Below are 14,192 nucleotides of genomic sequence, written 5' to 3'. Positions count from 1 at the left end.
TCACCACACAACTGTGCCCAATTAATTTATTGCTGTGCAGGAAGCTAAATCGCTTGGCAAATAGACTTTAGTAGGATTTTTTTTTCTTTCTTTTTTTATCCCCTGCTTGCAACATCAGGGTAGCACAAGTGATTGCCGTTTTTATTGTTTTTTGCCACAGTGCTCTTCAGTTCCATGTTATTTATCCCTTTTTACCATCCAAATAATTAATCAGCTCCACCACAACAGGAAAAAGAAACAGATTTTAATTACTTGTGATGAAATAACAAATTGTTTTGGCTTTGTTCCCGAAAACACTAGAGCTCTTGCATGGCAATTCATTACACACAGAGAGGAGCTGGAGGGAAAGGAGGGACCAAGAGCGATGCTCTGTGGGGATGAAATCAATACAGACAGGGTGTGTGTGAGTGTGTGCATGTGCTGGTGTGTATATGTGTGTGTTTGTGTGTGTGAGTGCAAGAGAGAGAGAAAGAGAGAGAGAGAGATCCGTAGGGACTAGATCAATACGTTCTCAAGGGTTCGATGTCTGAGGCACAGCTCAGCACACATACCAGCAGACAATAGACTGCATAATGTGTACACTTGTATCATGTACAGCTGCAGCCGTGTTCTTCATACCACCCACATGGTAATAATTACTCAGGCGCAGATGCTGCTCTGAAGTTATGTTAATATGCACGATTTGCGCAGACGCTGGAATTGATGTCAAACGTTTTGAACGTCACACAGACTGAATGTGTTGCTTTAAAGCTTTTTAAAATTTCATCAGTAAACTGAGTGTGTTTACTGTGGATGACAGTAAGCGACGTAAGTGACCGTAAGTGACCGTAACGGGCCGATTTGATCTTAGTAGGACGGCAGGATCTTCATGGAGTGTCTTCAAACAGCGGGTGAAGGAAAACAATCCGGGTTTCTTTCACATGTCATGTGTTTGCTTTTGTTTGAAGGAAAGTACACTCAGCATCCTGCCTAATGTAGTGTGCTACACCTGCACTCTTTCCTGAGCGTGCGGCTGCATCCAGGGAGTTGTTGATATGCAGCGTGCAGCTTATTTTTTCCCCCCTCTTCTGAGTGCCCATTTTCTGGCCAGCGTGTAGAAATTCACCATAAATTAATTCTCACACAGCCAGTACTGCACTGGATTTCCCAGAAGACTTCCAGTTTCTCCGACTTCACTTCTGCTCCTGACCACAGAGGGGAACACTCAGAATGAAGTAAGACACTTCCCGATGGAGAGAGAGCGAGAGAGAGACAGAGAGAGCTGGAGAGAGATTCTCGGCCTTTGACGAGTGCTGTTTTTTAATAAACACACCCGCCCTATATATCAGATTAATGTTAACTATTTAATGACACAGAAGAACAACACTTTTATCAAGCTGTGAGGATATGGCCCGGGCACTATGCATATTTAATCAGAATGGCCCGCGATAGAGGCCATTAAAGCAGTGTAATTATGGTAATGTAGAGAAAGAGGCGTTTTTTTGCCGAGTGCTGCATGCGCTCTCTGGGGTCCTGTGTTTGGTGCTGTAGAGCCACTGTGCCCAGGGAAAAGCTGCAGCATTGCCATTTCTCCTTCTCTATAGCTCCGCTGCCTGATTAATGCTTCTCCATTTCTCTCTCTCTAGCTCTCTCTCTAGCTCTCTCTCTCTCTCTCTCTCTCTCTCTCTCTCTCTCGTTCAAACTCTCGCTCCCTTCCTTTCTCTCCATCTTGCTCTCTGCTCACTGTATCAGTAGATGAGAGCATGATGAGAAGACTCTTTCTCTCTCTCTCTCTCTCTCTGGATCTCTCTCTGGATCTCTCCGAGGCGCATTTGAGCCACATTTCAAGCAGTGTAAAAGCAGCCGTCTCTCCAAGACACATTCGACAACTAAAACTCTAGAAATAAGGGGCCGCACCAAGAGCAGATTTGCATATTCGGTCCCACCCAGTGATAGGATTTCAGTCTGACTAACCGGAGATGTATTTGACTACCAACACATTTGGCTAAATTCTTATCAGGATACAATCCAGATAAGTGACTAGATGTAAACGGGGTCTTAATGCTTGATTCGTGTATAGTAAGTCTATACCATTGTGTGTATATAGATGTACAGTCCGAACAGATACTGTATATTTTATTTATTTTATTATATTTATTTTATTTTGACTTCTTGCAAACAAAGAATCGGTTGTGGATGGAGGTTAAATCAGCCCATACCTGCTCCTATATAAGATTTGATTTACATGATTTACTTTACTTTTTCTAAATTAAGCTTTTTTGTATGATTGAGAACATTTAAATGTTAAAATTTACTGTAAAGTCACTGTATTCCCCCATCTGCACATAGTATGACATCATAATATTCTAATATTTTACTAAATTGTAATAATAATACTAATAACTCCAATATGACTTTTAAAGTTTATATATTTTATATCACTGACATAAGCTGTTTTAGGTCATGTGTAGTTTCTATAGTTTTTAAATGGAGAGTAATTCTAGTAGCATTTCTTCTTCGTTGTGGTTATTATGGAGTCTGAGCTTAGGGGAAATATATAGCATGAGACAAATCATGCTGGTATTCACTTATATACCAGTACACATCCCACTCCCACATGCTAGGGGCCTTTTGGTTCTCCCAGAGAGCGGTATACTTGGGCACACACACATAGTCTAGCCTAGACTCAACTCATCTCAGCCTGCTGATACTAGCCTCAGCCCTGGTGTCAATCCTTCAGCATGTCTGGTAAATGGAATGATTTAGTCTGCTGCTGTGTGTCTGGGCCTCAGCTGTGTTCACTCAGAAGAGGGTTAATGGGACACAATTCCTCAGGAGAAGGGATTGCAGACGAGGCTCAATGCCTGCCATGTCTGCGCTTAATGAATGTCACGTGTTTGCAGATTCGGTGTTTACTTTCAATATTCAAATGCGAGTATGGAGTGTGAAGGCTCCTGACAGTGCATTATTTTCCCTTTGTTCTCCTAAACTAAGTCAGAGTATATCTGTATGTGTGTGACAGGGCTGGTGTGTAGCAGTGCATTAGTCTGTGTTGGGGCTAGGAGCTGGTTTGGTTAAGCTGTGGAAGGTGTGGGCTTACCCATACCTTTGTTCTGCCTCAACATTTGCATAATGAAGGCTCACTGGAGTGAGGAACTGATTGGAGTCTTCACACTGGCACATCCACACAGTGTAGTACCTCTCCACACTGCAGCTACACTGGATTCTAAAACAGGGATAATACACCTGCACACGGTCATTATGGAATCAAAACTAAAATGTAATTAGCAAGCATAGCCTCTCTAATTTGCCCACTGAGACACCAAAACATGTTACAGTTATTCACCTATTACACCGTCTTTCAAATGTTCAAACATAATAAAATGCTTAATTTTTCAATAAATACATACATTAACAATCAAAATAGGAAAAAAATACTGTTTTATACTGTAATATTTTCAATGAATTTCATATACAGTAGAATGCTAGCCTTTGGGCATGCCTGGGTCCTCTGGGTGCTCAATCTTTTTTTGCCTTTATCAAAATATGACCAGGGGTGTCCAAACATTTGCAGAAAATGAATCTGTTACATGTGTTTTTATTACTCTGCCAGACTCGATCATGTCAGATGCATTTGCTTGTATGTCAACATGCAGTTTGTGTGTGTTTTTGCAGGATCCGTGTGGCAGCAGTGAGTGTCCACAGCTCAACCACAGCCCACTGTACATGGAGACCCCCAGCTGGGCAGGTTAGTGTGTGTGTGTGTGTGTGTGTGTAGTTGCATGTTGCAATTGTGTGGGGGAAGAGAAAGGGTGTCTGTGAATGGATAAATGAATAAATGCTGTTCCAGGATCACTCTTAGACCTGCACACCAAGACCCTGTCTCCACCTGGTCACTTCATGCATCTTGAGTATTATGATTATATCTGGATAAGGCCAAGCTGCGTAAAACTGCAAGTGTGAACACACAGACGCATTTAAATCCCAACAGCATTTCAGCAGGTGGCCTGAGACGCATTGAAAGCGTTACAGAAGTGCAAACACACCCATCTCTCCAAAACACATTTGACAACCAAAAGTCCTCCCAGTACAACTGCAGCACCAGTAATAATTGCTGCACAAGTGGATTTGCACATTCCACCCTACACAGCAATCAGATTTCAGCCTGACTGACCCATTTGCCCATTTGACTACTGAGTGTAATGGCATGGGTCTAAAATCATATCAGGATACAATCCAGATACTGGTCACATGAAGTATCCAGGTGTAAACGGTGTCCAAGTCTCTCCCACACACACACTCTCTCTCTCTCTCTCTGTATATCATTTAACATTTTTTTCTCTTTATCTGTTTTTGTTTTTCATTTTTCTATATACACTTTATTCTTCTGCTCTGTCTCTCTTTCTTTCTCTTTCTCTCCGCACACACACACACACTCACACACAAGCTGCTCTCTGTTTCCTGATAGTGTACCTCTCACTAATACACAGCTAATACCTGTACTCAGCCTCTGTCTGAAAGATCTCCTCTTTTCTGATGTACGGAGAGAAGCAGTCTTATCTCTGCTTGGACTCCAAACAAACCTCCAAATGTCAGCCCGTTCCTTGGCTTGCTCTTGCCAGCGCGAGGGACCCGATAAGAGTTTGCCGTCGAAGTCAGTGGCAGCATTGTGGTGTGTATGTGAGTATTGGAACTGCAGGAGTGTGTACGTCTTTAAAAGGCAGATGGGAGCAGAGTGGGGAGCAGAGGCGAGGAGAGGGCTGGGGCGAGTGAGTGAGTGAGTGAGTGAGTGAGCGCGGTGCGGGGTGGGTTGTGCTGACGAAAGGCCTTTGATTCTGAGCATGCCCATTAGAGGGAGCCATAAATCCTGGACTCTCCGGACTGCCTGTGTCAGCAGTCCATGGAATGAATTGATATTAAACGCGACAAAAAGCCTCTTTAATTCAGCCTCCACCAGCCTCCCCTTTCTCTCTCTCTCCCTCTCTCTCTCTCTCTCTCTCTCTCTCTCTCTCTCTGCCTCCCCCTGTTCTGGACTGTAATTGAAAAGAGGAGAAAGAGCCCTGCAAAGCCAAGGCTGTCATCTTAAAACCGTCCGCAATTACATCCCTTCAATCCATTATTTAAAAAGCTAATTAATTAAATATTATTTATAAATACCCAGACATTCTCTGGCCTTTTCGTCTTGACCCTTAAGCCGTTGTTTTGCACAATGCATTTTGGAGAATATGAACCATTTGAGATGCCAAGCCGGACAACTAATGCGCATGAGTGTGTTTCTTTACCTATGTATTCTGCCATGGTGCTGACTAGTGGCGCTGACCCATTGCTTACAGTAGGCTTAGGGAAAACCTGACAAGGATCCTGGCACAGACTGGCCACCTAGAACACCTCAACAATAAAGTAGCCACTCCTTTGCAGCTGCGTAGATTTGGTGACGGGGGTAGTCTTGATCTTAAAATAATAGAGATAACTTCCCTTCTGTAAAAAAAAGCTGCATGGCCAACTCAAGCTGGTTGATCAGCATAGGTTAGTTTTTTGTTTGAGTTTGATGGTTTAGCTGGTCTAACCATACTGGTCAACCAGTTATGCTGGTCGTGGTGGTTGACCAGCTTGGTCTTGCTGGTTATGACCAAGCATGACCAAAATCAAGTGATATATACAATGCTGGTCGAGAGCTGGTTAACCTGCTAGCTTAACATGGGGTATGCTTTTCACCTAGATGACCAGCTTTTCAACCATCTTGACCATCATTAAAGACCAGCTTAAACCTTCTTAAACCAGCTACCAGCAAAAGCTGGTCTTGAACTGAGTTGTCAGCAGGGTTGATCCACTCTCAAGTGAGGCAAAATGAGTATTCTCAGATGTGCTGTTGAGAAGTGGACAGTTACGGTTCTGAAATCTGTTTGGCTGAGCCACATCAATTTAATTCTGCATTGAAACCGTTATGCTGCTTATGGACTGATATTTGATAATTATGTTATTTGGGGATGATAGCCTGATGTTAATGAACTATATTGCTTGGTGGAAGAATTATTTATTACAATAGTCAATAATTAAATTAAATTAAATTAAATTAAATTAAATTTAGAATGTTTATGTATCCTCCTTTAGCCTTCATACCCACACACCATCCACCATGTATGGATTCATCAGACTGGTAATGAGTATTGATATTGATTAATAGAGTAAGCAGAAAATGCTATTTCAGAAATTGGAGGAGAAAGAAAGAAAAAAAGAAAGAAAGAATCCCAAAACGAACCTGGAACAGCACACACTCACACTTTGTGAGTCCATGTTAAGTGTGTTCTTTGCTGTGGGTTATCAGAGTGCCTAAGTAGGTTTAGCATGATAACCTGTCTTTAGAAGATCATCGTAAGTGAAGTGCCTCAAATAGCTCATTTACAAGCATAGTCATTTTTTAAAGAAGACATATCTGATCATATATCAGCCATTTTTATTGCTCTGTTTTATTGAAGGGTAGGGATGGGATTATAATGAATGTAGGATGTGCCATCATCAGCAGTGACATCAGTGACTTAGGTGATGCACAGGTCCTAAGGGCCACTGTATTTCATATATGACAGTATGATAAGTGAGACCTGCTATTCCCAAAATTGCCAAGATGAAGAACAATACATCAAATGAGGAGGGTTGTGGCGCGCCGCTCTTTAAAGAGCACCGGATGGCGTTTTAAATGGGGCGCTGGGCATCTCTGAGCGCACCACCCAGTATTAGCTACAGCTGTTGCAACTCTTCCACTTAGCGGGGACCCTACATGGAGGCTCTCAGCCCGTTCGCCGGCCTGCTTGATGGATTGAGTTAGGGAAAGCCATCATCTGGTTGTGCATGCGCTCACTGAGCGAGGTGGGCCCCGCATGAGTAATGATATTTGCCTGGAGTCATCGAAAGCTGGATTTAAGTATTTTGGATTTAAAGTAACATTTGTCTCTATTGTTCACACTGAGGAAGTCATTAGTCAAATTCAGCTACGTCTCCCCAAACGACGTTCCTTCCCCAAGAGCATGCTGTGCAACTGTGTGATTGTCAGAGTTGGTGTTCCACAAATTATTCATGTAATCTTTTACCCATTTTTCCCCTGATTACCTACAAATCTCTTTCAAGATTGACTGTATCATTCCGAATACACCATTTGTCTCCTGGTACTATTTCTGAGAAGTAACACTTTGATAGATGGCTGTCATCATGTGTTCCTGGTTTTTGCAATAACGAGACAAAGACAGAACAGAGTCACTAAAGTGATGTATTTTAACATTAAAATAAGTCGTTAAGTGACAGTGATGTGCTTTGCTGTCCACAAACAAGGCAAATGGCATCACTGGGTTGGCTACTCTTGATTTTGTAAAAGCTGAAAGACCACAAAGAGGTTCACCCCCTTAGGAACTTACCCAGCATTCTTTCACGTTTGCTTAAATGTGTGTAAGCCAGGTGGAGCTGCTTTTGGAGATGCTCGCACCATGTGTCACCAACGAGTTATAGTGAGAATTGTGAATAAAATTGAGAATAAAATGTCACATTTTCACCTTCCAAAAAATCACTTTGGTGTATGAGATGTCATCAAATTTGCACATGTTCATTTCAATTTGCTGGCAGCCATATAAATGGCATAATTACATCAGTGTGTGTACAGGACTGGAATATTGCAACACAAAATGTGTGCCGTAGTTTTTCATTTCTATTCATAAAAGTGGCAGTTATCAGCATGCTGCTGTGATTCAGTAACAGCCTATCAATCAGTCAGCATGTTAATGTGCTCCTGAATATTAATGAACAATGCTCGGCCTGTTTGTGAGCCTTCGTAGATGGTAATTCACGGGATCCAAGCCGCGGATTCTAAGTAGAAAACCAGAAGTAATGTTCGCCGAAGTAAAGTACAGCAACAGGCTAACCCTTTAAATCAATTGCTTAGTCAACTGCTTGTATGTATGTGCATTTAAGACTTGCCTGTGACACCAAACATGTTTGAAAACCGATTTAGAAAAGAGAAATGCATAAAGGTTGACTTCGTCCTGGGACATTTAACATCAGAATCATTCAGGATTTTTTTTTGTGTGTGTATGTATGTGGCAGTGTGCTTTATGAATCATTAACGGTGCATGTCAATAAGGAAAAAGTGCAATAGCCTCACTTTTTTTACACAGGCAGTAAAGCATGTCAGTGATCCTACTTTATGATTGAATAAACATGCTACCACAGGGCTACTTCTTCTATACGCCGGTGTACATCTGGCAGTGCACTTTATGAATCTGGCCCAAGGTACCTCATTACAACTCAGTAAACAGCTGTAAACAACTGTATTATATGCGACAATTATAAATAGGCCCAGACTTAAATTTCCCACTCTTATAACTGCATGGCCTATATGTTTGTTACCAGATAAGTTAGTAGTTTAACAGATTAATAACTGAATAATTACAAAGAAAATCACTGTCACTTTCATATAAGCCAAATTATCTCATGTGCCTCATGGTTTAATAATCCTTTTCCAGCTTCTTCTTCTTCTTCTTCTTCTTCTTCTTCTTCTTCTTCTTCTTTTCTCCTTTTAAAGTTGTGGAATCTGAGTTATGAATCTGAGTTATGATGAAGAATGTTAATTCTGACTTCAAAAGTTGCACAGCACTTCCTGAAAATGTGTACCTGAAACATATATGAGCAGCCCCGGCAGAGAGGTGGCTGCGAGTCATTCCTGCACGGATAATAGGCGAGTGTGAGGTTGGAAGCGAAGGGTGAAGGAGCAAGGATTGCACCTGACCACCACACCTCTGCTTCTTTATGTGTGCAGCTTTTACGGATTCGTCAATGGAAATCTAATTGCTAGGAAAGCGATCAATTCCAACTCAATTACTGTTGTGGAATGTGGCACGCACAATATCCCCTCCTGGCTGTTTGGGCGCTCTGTTTGTTTAAGGTCTAAATCATGGTGCTTATGGAGTGCACCATGAAACACAAACCAGGGCTAGGATTTGAAGTACAAACTTCCAGGCAAAGGCTCCTGCCATGAATGCTTTAATACCGTATGTGTTTATGATAACAGATGAAAAAACATGACCTTGTGAAAGAAAATATGGAGTAGAATGAAAAAGTGTTTGCGGCACACATATGGACGGTGCCAGCTGTCCTTACAGTGTAGCGGGAAATGAATGGGAAAGTGTTAAGTCACAACAACACACCGCTCACCTTGTATCAGCTGTTGGTATTATGAATGCCACTGTGGGCACTTCCTGTTCAGAGTGAATCCCATCATGATGGATCTCTGTAACATTTTTGTTACAAAAGCTTCTCTTTCCCCCTCATTTTCTCACTCCTCTAAGTCCTTAAAATGAGCGTTCCCTAATTGTAATTACACAAGGACTGTTTGGCCTGTATCAGCACTCGCCAGGAGGCCCCACAGCCAAATCACCGGATTCACATCAGAATTGCTGTGACACGGCTTTAATTAGAAAGTTTTGATGTTTTAGAATGCTTGTTGGAAAGGCTTGGCAGTTCTTTGAAGCATGAAGACATGACATTGATTATAGAAAGCTGTCCTTCCTTCAGCAGTTGACATCAGAAGCGACGGGTTAATATCTCTTCATGTCCGCCCCCCTCACCCTCCCTATCGTATCGGCTGGAAATGACTGGAATGTGAATGACATGCGATGACAAGCCTGATGCATGAAATTCTGGCCTGGTTTGATTATAATTTCAGACTCGTGGTGGAACATGGCTAGGGGTAAATAAATCTGTCTGAAATTATTTCCTGGATTACCTCTTATCGCTGCAGTCGTCTCATTCCCAGGATCCTGCACTTTGATAACATTAGAGGAAATGATTTGTGAGAGGATGAAAATGTACAGCACGTTCACATTACATTCATTTTGCCTTCAGTCTGTGGACTGTAGCGTTATAGATGGGACCTAATGGATCAAAGCGTACTTTGCAGTGGCTGCAGAGAGGTGAATGGGGCCTTAACGAAAAAATACACCAATAAAGACTGCCACAGTAATAATAATTAGTCAAACTCACATGATTGCCTTTGGTTAATGTTCTTGCGGCTCTTAGAGATTTGTTTCCCTACTAGTTCCTCATCAAAAATTAAGAGGGAAAAACCTTAATGATAATTGCAGGGGGAGCTTAAGTAGAAGTTTTGCATTATTAAGCCAGCGATGTCTCAGCACTTGGGAGGTGCAGAAGGTGATGAGAATCCACTCATCTCCCTCATCTCAGGCCTCTCTGATGGGATGCAATGTGTTGTTTTGTTGTTTATAGGGATAAGGAGACCTCCATCTCACCCAATACAGCTTACAATGGGCCCATTACAATTAAAGTGCAGAAAAGAAGGGCTGCTACAAATGGAGAGCGAGTGTGATGAGAAAGCTGTAGGAACGTGTGGAGGAAGGCTGTATTAAACAGTCAAGAGGTAATTTTTAGCCCTAGGGGAAGTTGAATTATGCTCTATTACTGGTCTGGACCTAATGCTTTCCCTGCCCAGTACATTGCTCTAGCACTTACCCAAGGCTAGGGACTGGTAATGTCTGTGATTCTGCCCATTGCTCTGAGCAAACTGCAGATTTCACAAAGGTGTGCTACTGCTAATCCCTCTCACAGAACACAAAACGATGCTGTATTACTCTTTTAGAATCACTAGTGCTTTCTCTTGTGTGTACTATGTCTGTCTTAAATTATTGCATCAATAATGTAGGGACAGTCCCATGGGATTTTCGTAGTGGCATTCCTGTTGTGGCCTGACCTGATACTAGCAGTGCAAACCTCATTCTGCGGCCATTGCAAGAGTTGTAGTTTTCAGCCTGCATTCAGAACACCAGGTCTCACACATAAATGTAGGATGAAACATAATGGCTCTTAAAAATGGAGGTGCTACAAGTGGTGATTTGACCAATGCCATAGATGAATCACGTCTGGTTCCGTAAATAACCATGTTTGTAAAAGAGCTGTGTGATGTGAAGAAGCTTTAAAATTAGGAAGAACCTTTATATCAAGTGAAGGTTCTTTAAACCAAAAATAGGAACCTAAAGTGGTTCTTTAATGGCATCTCTCTGAGAACCTTATGTAATACCTTTGTTTTTTTGAAAGTGATGGGCGCAATTAAAACAAATAAATCCAGTAATTTTTTGTACAAGCTAAAATGAGCAGCCAGGGTACACAATGTATCCTCAGAGGTCTTTTACTTAACTGGGCTGCTGGGGTTGTCTGTTGACCTATCAGGAGACCTTAATGATCACTTACCACTGTCAGTCTTACAATAGCATCTAATTGTTTGCTTGTCCCTTTAATCAAGCTTTTGTTCCAACTTGACAAAACACACCATTTGTGGAAGGATAACTGGGTCTTAACCTGAGGAGTTTTCTTTATGACTTTTCTAGAATCAACTCTTGCTATCATTCACACATGGCCCTTAAAAATCTTAACAGCCCTTGACTGCAAAGTAAAAATGGGTTTTTGATTGCATTATCTTTCTTGTGTGAACAAAGAGCAGGCCAAATAAATCCAATCTCTGTAGTATTGATCGCAAATCTCAATAATATTTATACTTAAGTAATTTCAGGCTATGAAGGAAAGTGCCTTTTAAAAGGAGAAACTCCACTTTTGATGTGCTGCCAGAGTCTATCACTCTAATCCATAGCAGGGAGGGTGCAGGGAAGACTCATTCCTGCCTTTTGTATGCGACACTCTCATCAGGCTATAAAAGTATGATGCGTTTATTGATTTGAACACTTCAACTCATATGTTTTCACCTAGCCTAGCGCTGCTGCTGAGATTAATTTCTGAGTCTTCGATTCATGGACACACCAAATAATGAATAGTGGTGATTCATGTCCTTGCTTGTTTTAAATGCTTAAATTGATATGGTTCCCATCAGATCAGTGCAGTAAAGTGGATATATGCTCACCTTCCACCACAATATGAAATAGAAATGTGTATTGATCATGTTGAGATCCACAATGGGCTTTGTCACTGGAAGATACTGTGTATTCTCATTTTACCACGATATAGAGTGTATGCTTTATATAATCCATCTTAATGTCTGTTCATAAATCTCTCTAATAGGTCGCTGTAGATTTTCATCAGATTTTTAACATCTGTACACTCATATATTTTTTCTTTAACCCCTTTAATTCCCAAGCCTCGTTATTCAAGAATTACATGTGAAACAATGTAAATTGATTCAGTTATTTTGACGTTATTGGGATCCACCAGCTGGTCCTGGAAATGTGAGGAGTTAGAAATACACAGAAGACGCTTAGGACTACAGATATGTCATTTAATATGTGCTGATTAATCTTAAAGGCATGCCATTTGTTTTACAGTAATAAATATTATACAAATAACAGGTAAAACCATTATGACTGTTCAGGCAGTTTAGCTTGAACTTATATATGTTAATGGATATAGCTTATAGCTGGCTTAAAGGGAATAAACCTCAGCTGAGGCTTCCTCTCAGGGATTTATGTACTGTTTTGACACTTCCTTCATGCCTGCTGAGTGCCGGAAAAGAAGCAGAGTGGTTTGGGGTTGCAGCAGGAGTGAACCCTCACTATAACCACTCTTCATTTTTCTCCAAAGTGACATCTACTGTCCAGCAGGTGGTACCAAACATTTATCTTTTCCTCTAACTTCAGGCCTGCTGAAAAATGCAGACACCCCAAACAATGGGCTCCCCGGCATTGCTTTCAGCCTGAGACATGCTGGTAAACACTGAGCGCAGAGGAAAGCTAGATGAAGAAGCAAAAAGACATGTTCCAGACCTAGAAGTTCTCAGACATTTGAGTGTTTTTTGTTGTTTTGTTGATTTTTTTTTTTTTTACTGCAGGTTGCTGACATTCTCAAATCGCTACTTTGTGTATCAGACCTGCTTTGAGATGAGTGTGGCAGTTCTGCATCTTTTCAGTCAAACATTGTAAAACGCTGGGGCTAGTCGTTAATCCTCCTCTCACACGTTTAATGACCGCTGCAAAAACGAAGACATAAAAGCCCTCTTTTTTCCCCCTGAGGGTGGGAGAGTTGGAGTTGGGGGTTGTGTATAAGGGTGTATATGTGTTGGGGGCGGGTAGAGCAATGGGAATAGACTGCAGTAATGTATACAGTGTTATGCAGATGCTTTTGGTTAAGACTTCATTCTAATAAAGAATCTAGGAGAACTCACACACTCTCTGCTTCCGTACTGAGTTAAGGACTCTGTTCCGAATCTAAGTGAAAAAGTCTTTACAGAACTGTGTGTGTGTATATATATATATATATATCAGTACAAATACATACCAGTGTCTATTCCTTTTAGGAGTGTTAACATGATGTAATATATGCATTCCAATACATTTTTCATATTGTTGCTGTTGTGTGAAAATCTTGTATCTCCATTTTCCATCGCTGTTCATATTCTAGCATAATTTGAAACTAGAAGTTGTCTTTTACATTCTCACAATTCCATCATCCATGCTGGAGAAATGCTCTAAAATGACTTATATAATCTTTTCACAGTGACTTCCACTAGGTTTTTTTTCCTTTTTCTGTTTGCCATTTTGGAGATACAATGTTTCCGTGTGACAGCGGCTATTTCTATTTCTAATAATCTATTTCCAACATGCTACTATTTGTATGGATGTTCTCAAGTTGTTACTCCTTATGACTGCTTATGTCAGTAAACAATTGGAGTGCAGAAGCCATGCTGTGTTCAACCTATGCCGAGTCAGTAATCCATAGAATGCAGGGGGTGCAAGTACGAAGTGTAAATTTGTCTCCGAGCAGAAGGTGTTTGTGCAACATTTGTATGTGTGAAAGGCCTTGATGTGGTGTTGTCAAAACACATGTTAGTACTCATTATAGCACTGTTCCTCACTCCTTCATTTGTATATTGTGTTGGGCCTGGGCGTTCAGGAGGAGCCATCTAGCCTACAGTAAGCGTGCACTCTCTCTCCACTCTCGCCCATTCATCATGTTGACACCGGTGCAGCTACTTTTGTGAAATGGAGAAAAATGGTTAAGTCAGCTCTTTTCCTGAGCCTCCTGCAAGTGTGTGTGTGCGTGTGTATGTGTGAGGGTGAGAGTGACTGTGTGTGTGTGTGTGCGCTGTTTTTGCTCCCATGTATGTGTATGTGTGTGTTTTCACATTGCTGTGTGTGTCCACATCGCTGCGCACATGTGTGAGAAAGACTGAACTGATCTGGACGTGACATTCATGACCGTACTGCACTGTGTGG

General features: G+C 41.4%; 1 protein-coding gene across 8 annotated transcripts in view; it reads left to right on the top strand.

Annotated features, from left to right (window-relative positions):
• Positions 1-14,192, top strand: part of rbfox3a (RNA binding fox-1 homolog 3a) — a 444,039-nt gene that overhangs the window by 195,732 nt on the left and 234,115 nt on the right. For all 8 annotated transcript variants that reach the window (XM_072666971.1, XM_072666970.1, XM_072666968.1 and 5 more), the window contains one exon: positions 3,655-3,727. In XM_072666971.1, the coding sequence (XP_072523072.1) occupies positions 3,706-3,727 (22 nt within the window). In that variant the 5' untranslated portion in view covers positions 3,655-3,705. The remainder of the gene's footprint in view (positions 1-3,654; positions 3,728-14,192) is intronic.

Source organism: Salminus brasiliensis, chromosome 22 (genome assembly GCF_030463535.1).
Source record: "Salminus brasiliensis chromosome 22, fSalBra1.hap2, whole genome shotgun sequence".
Classification (NCBI taxonomy): Eukaryota; Metazoa; Chordata; class Actinopteri; order Characiformes; family Bryconidae; genus Salminus; species Salminus brasiliensis.
This window is presented reverse-complemented; position numbering and strand designations above follow the sequence as displayed.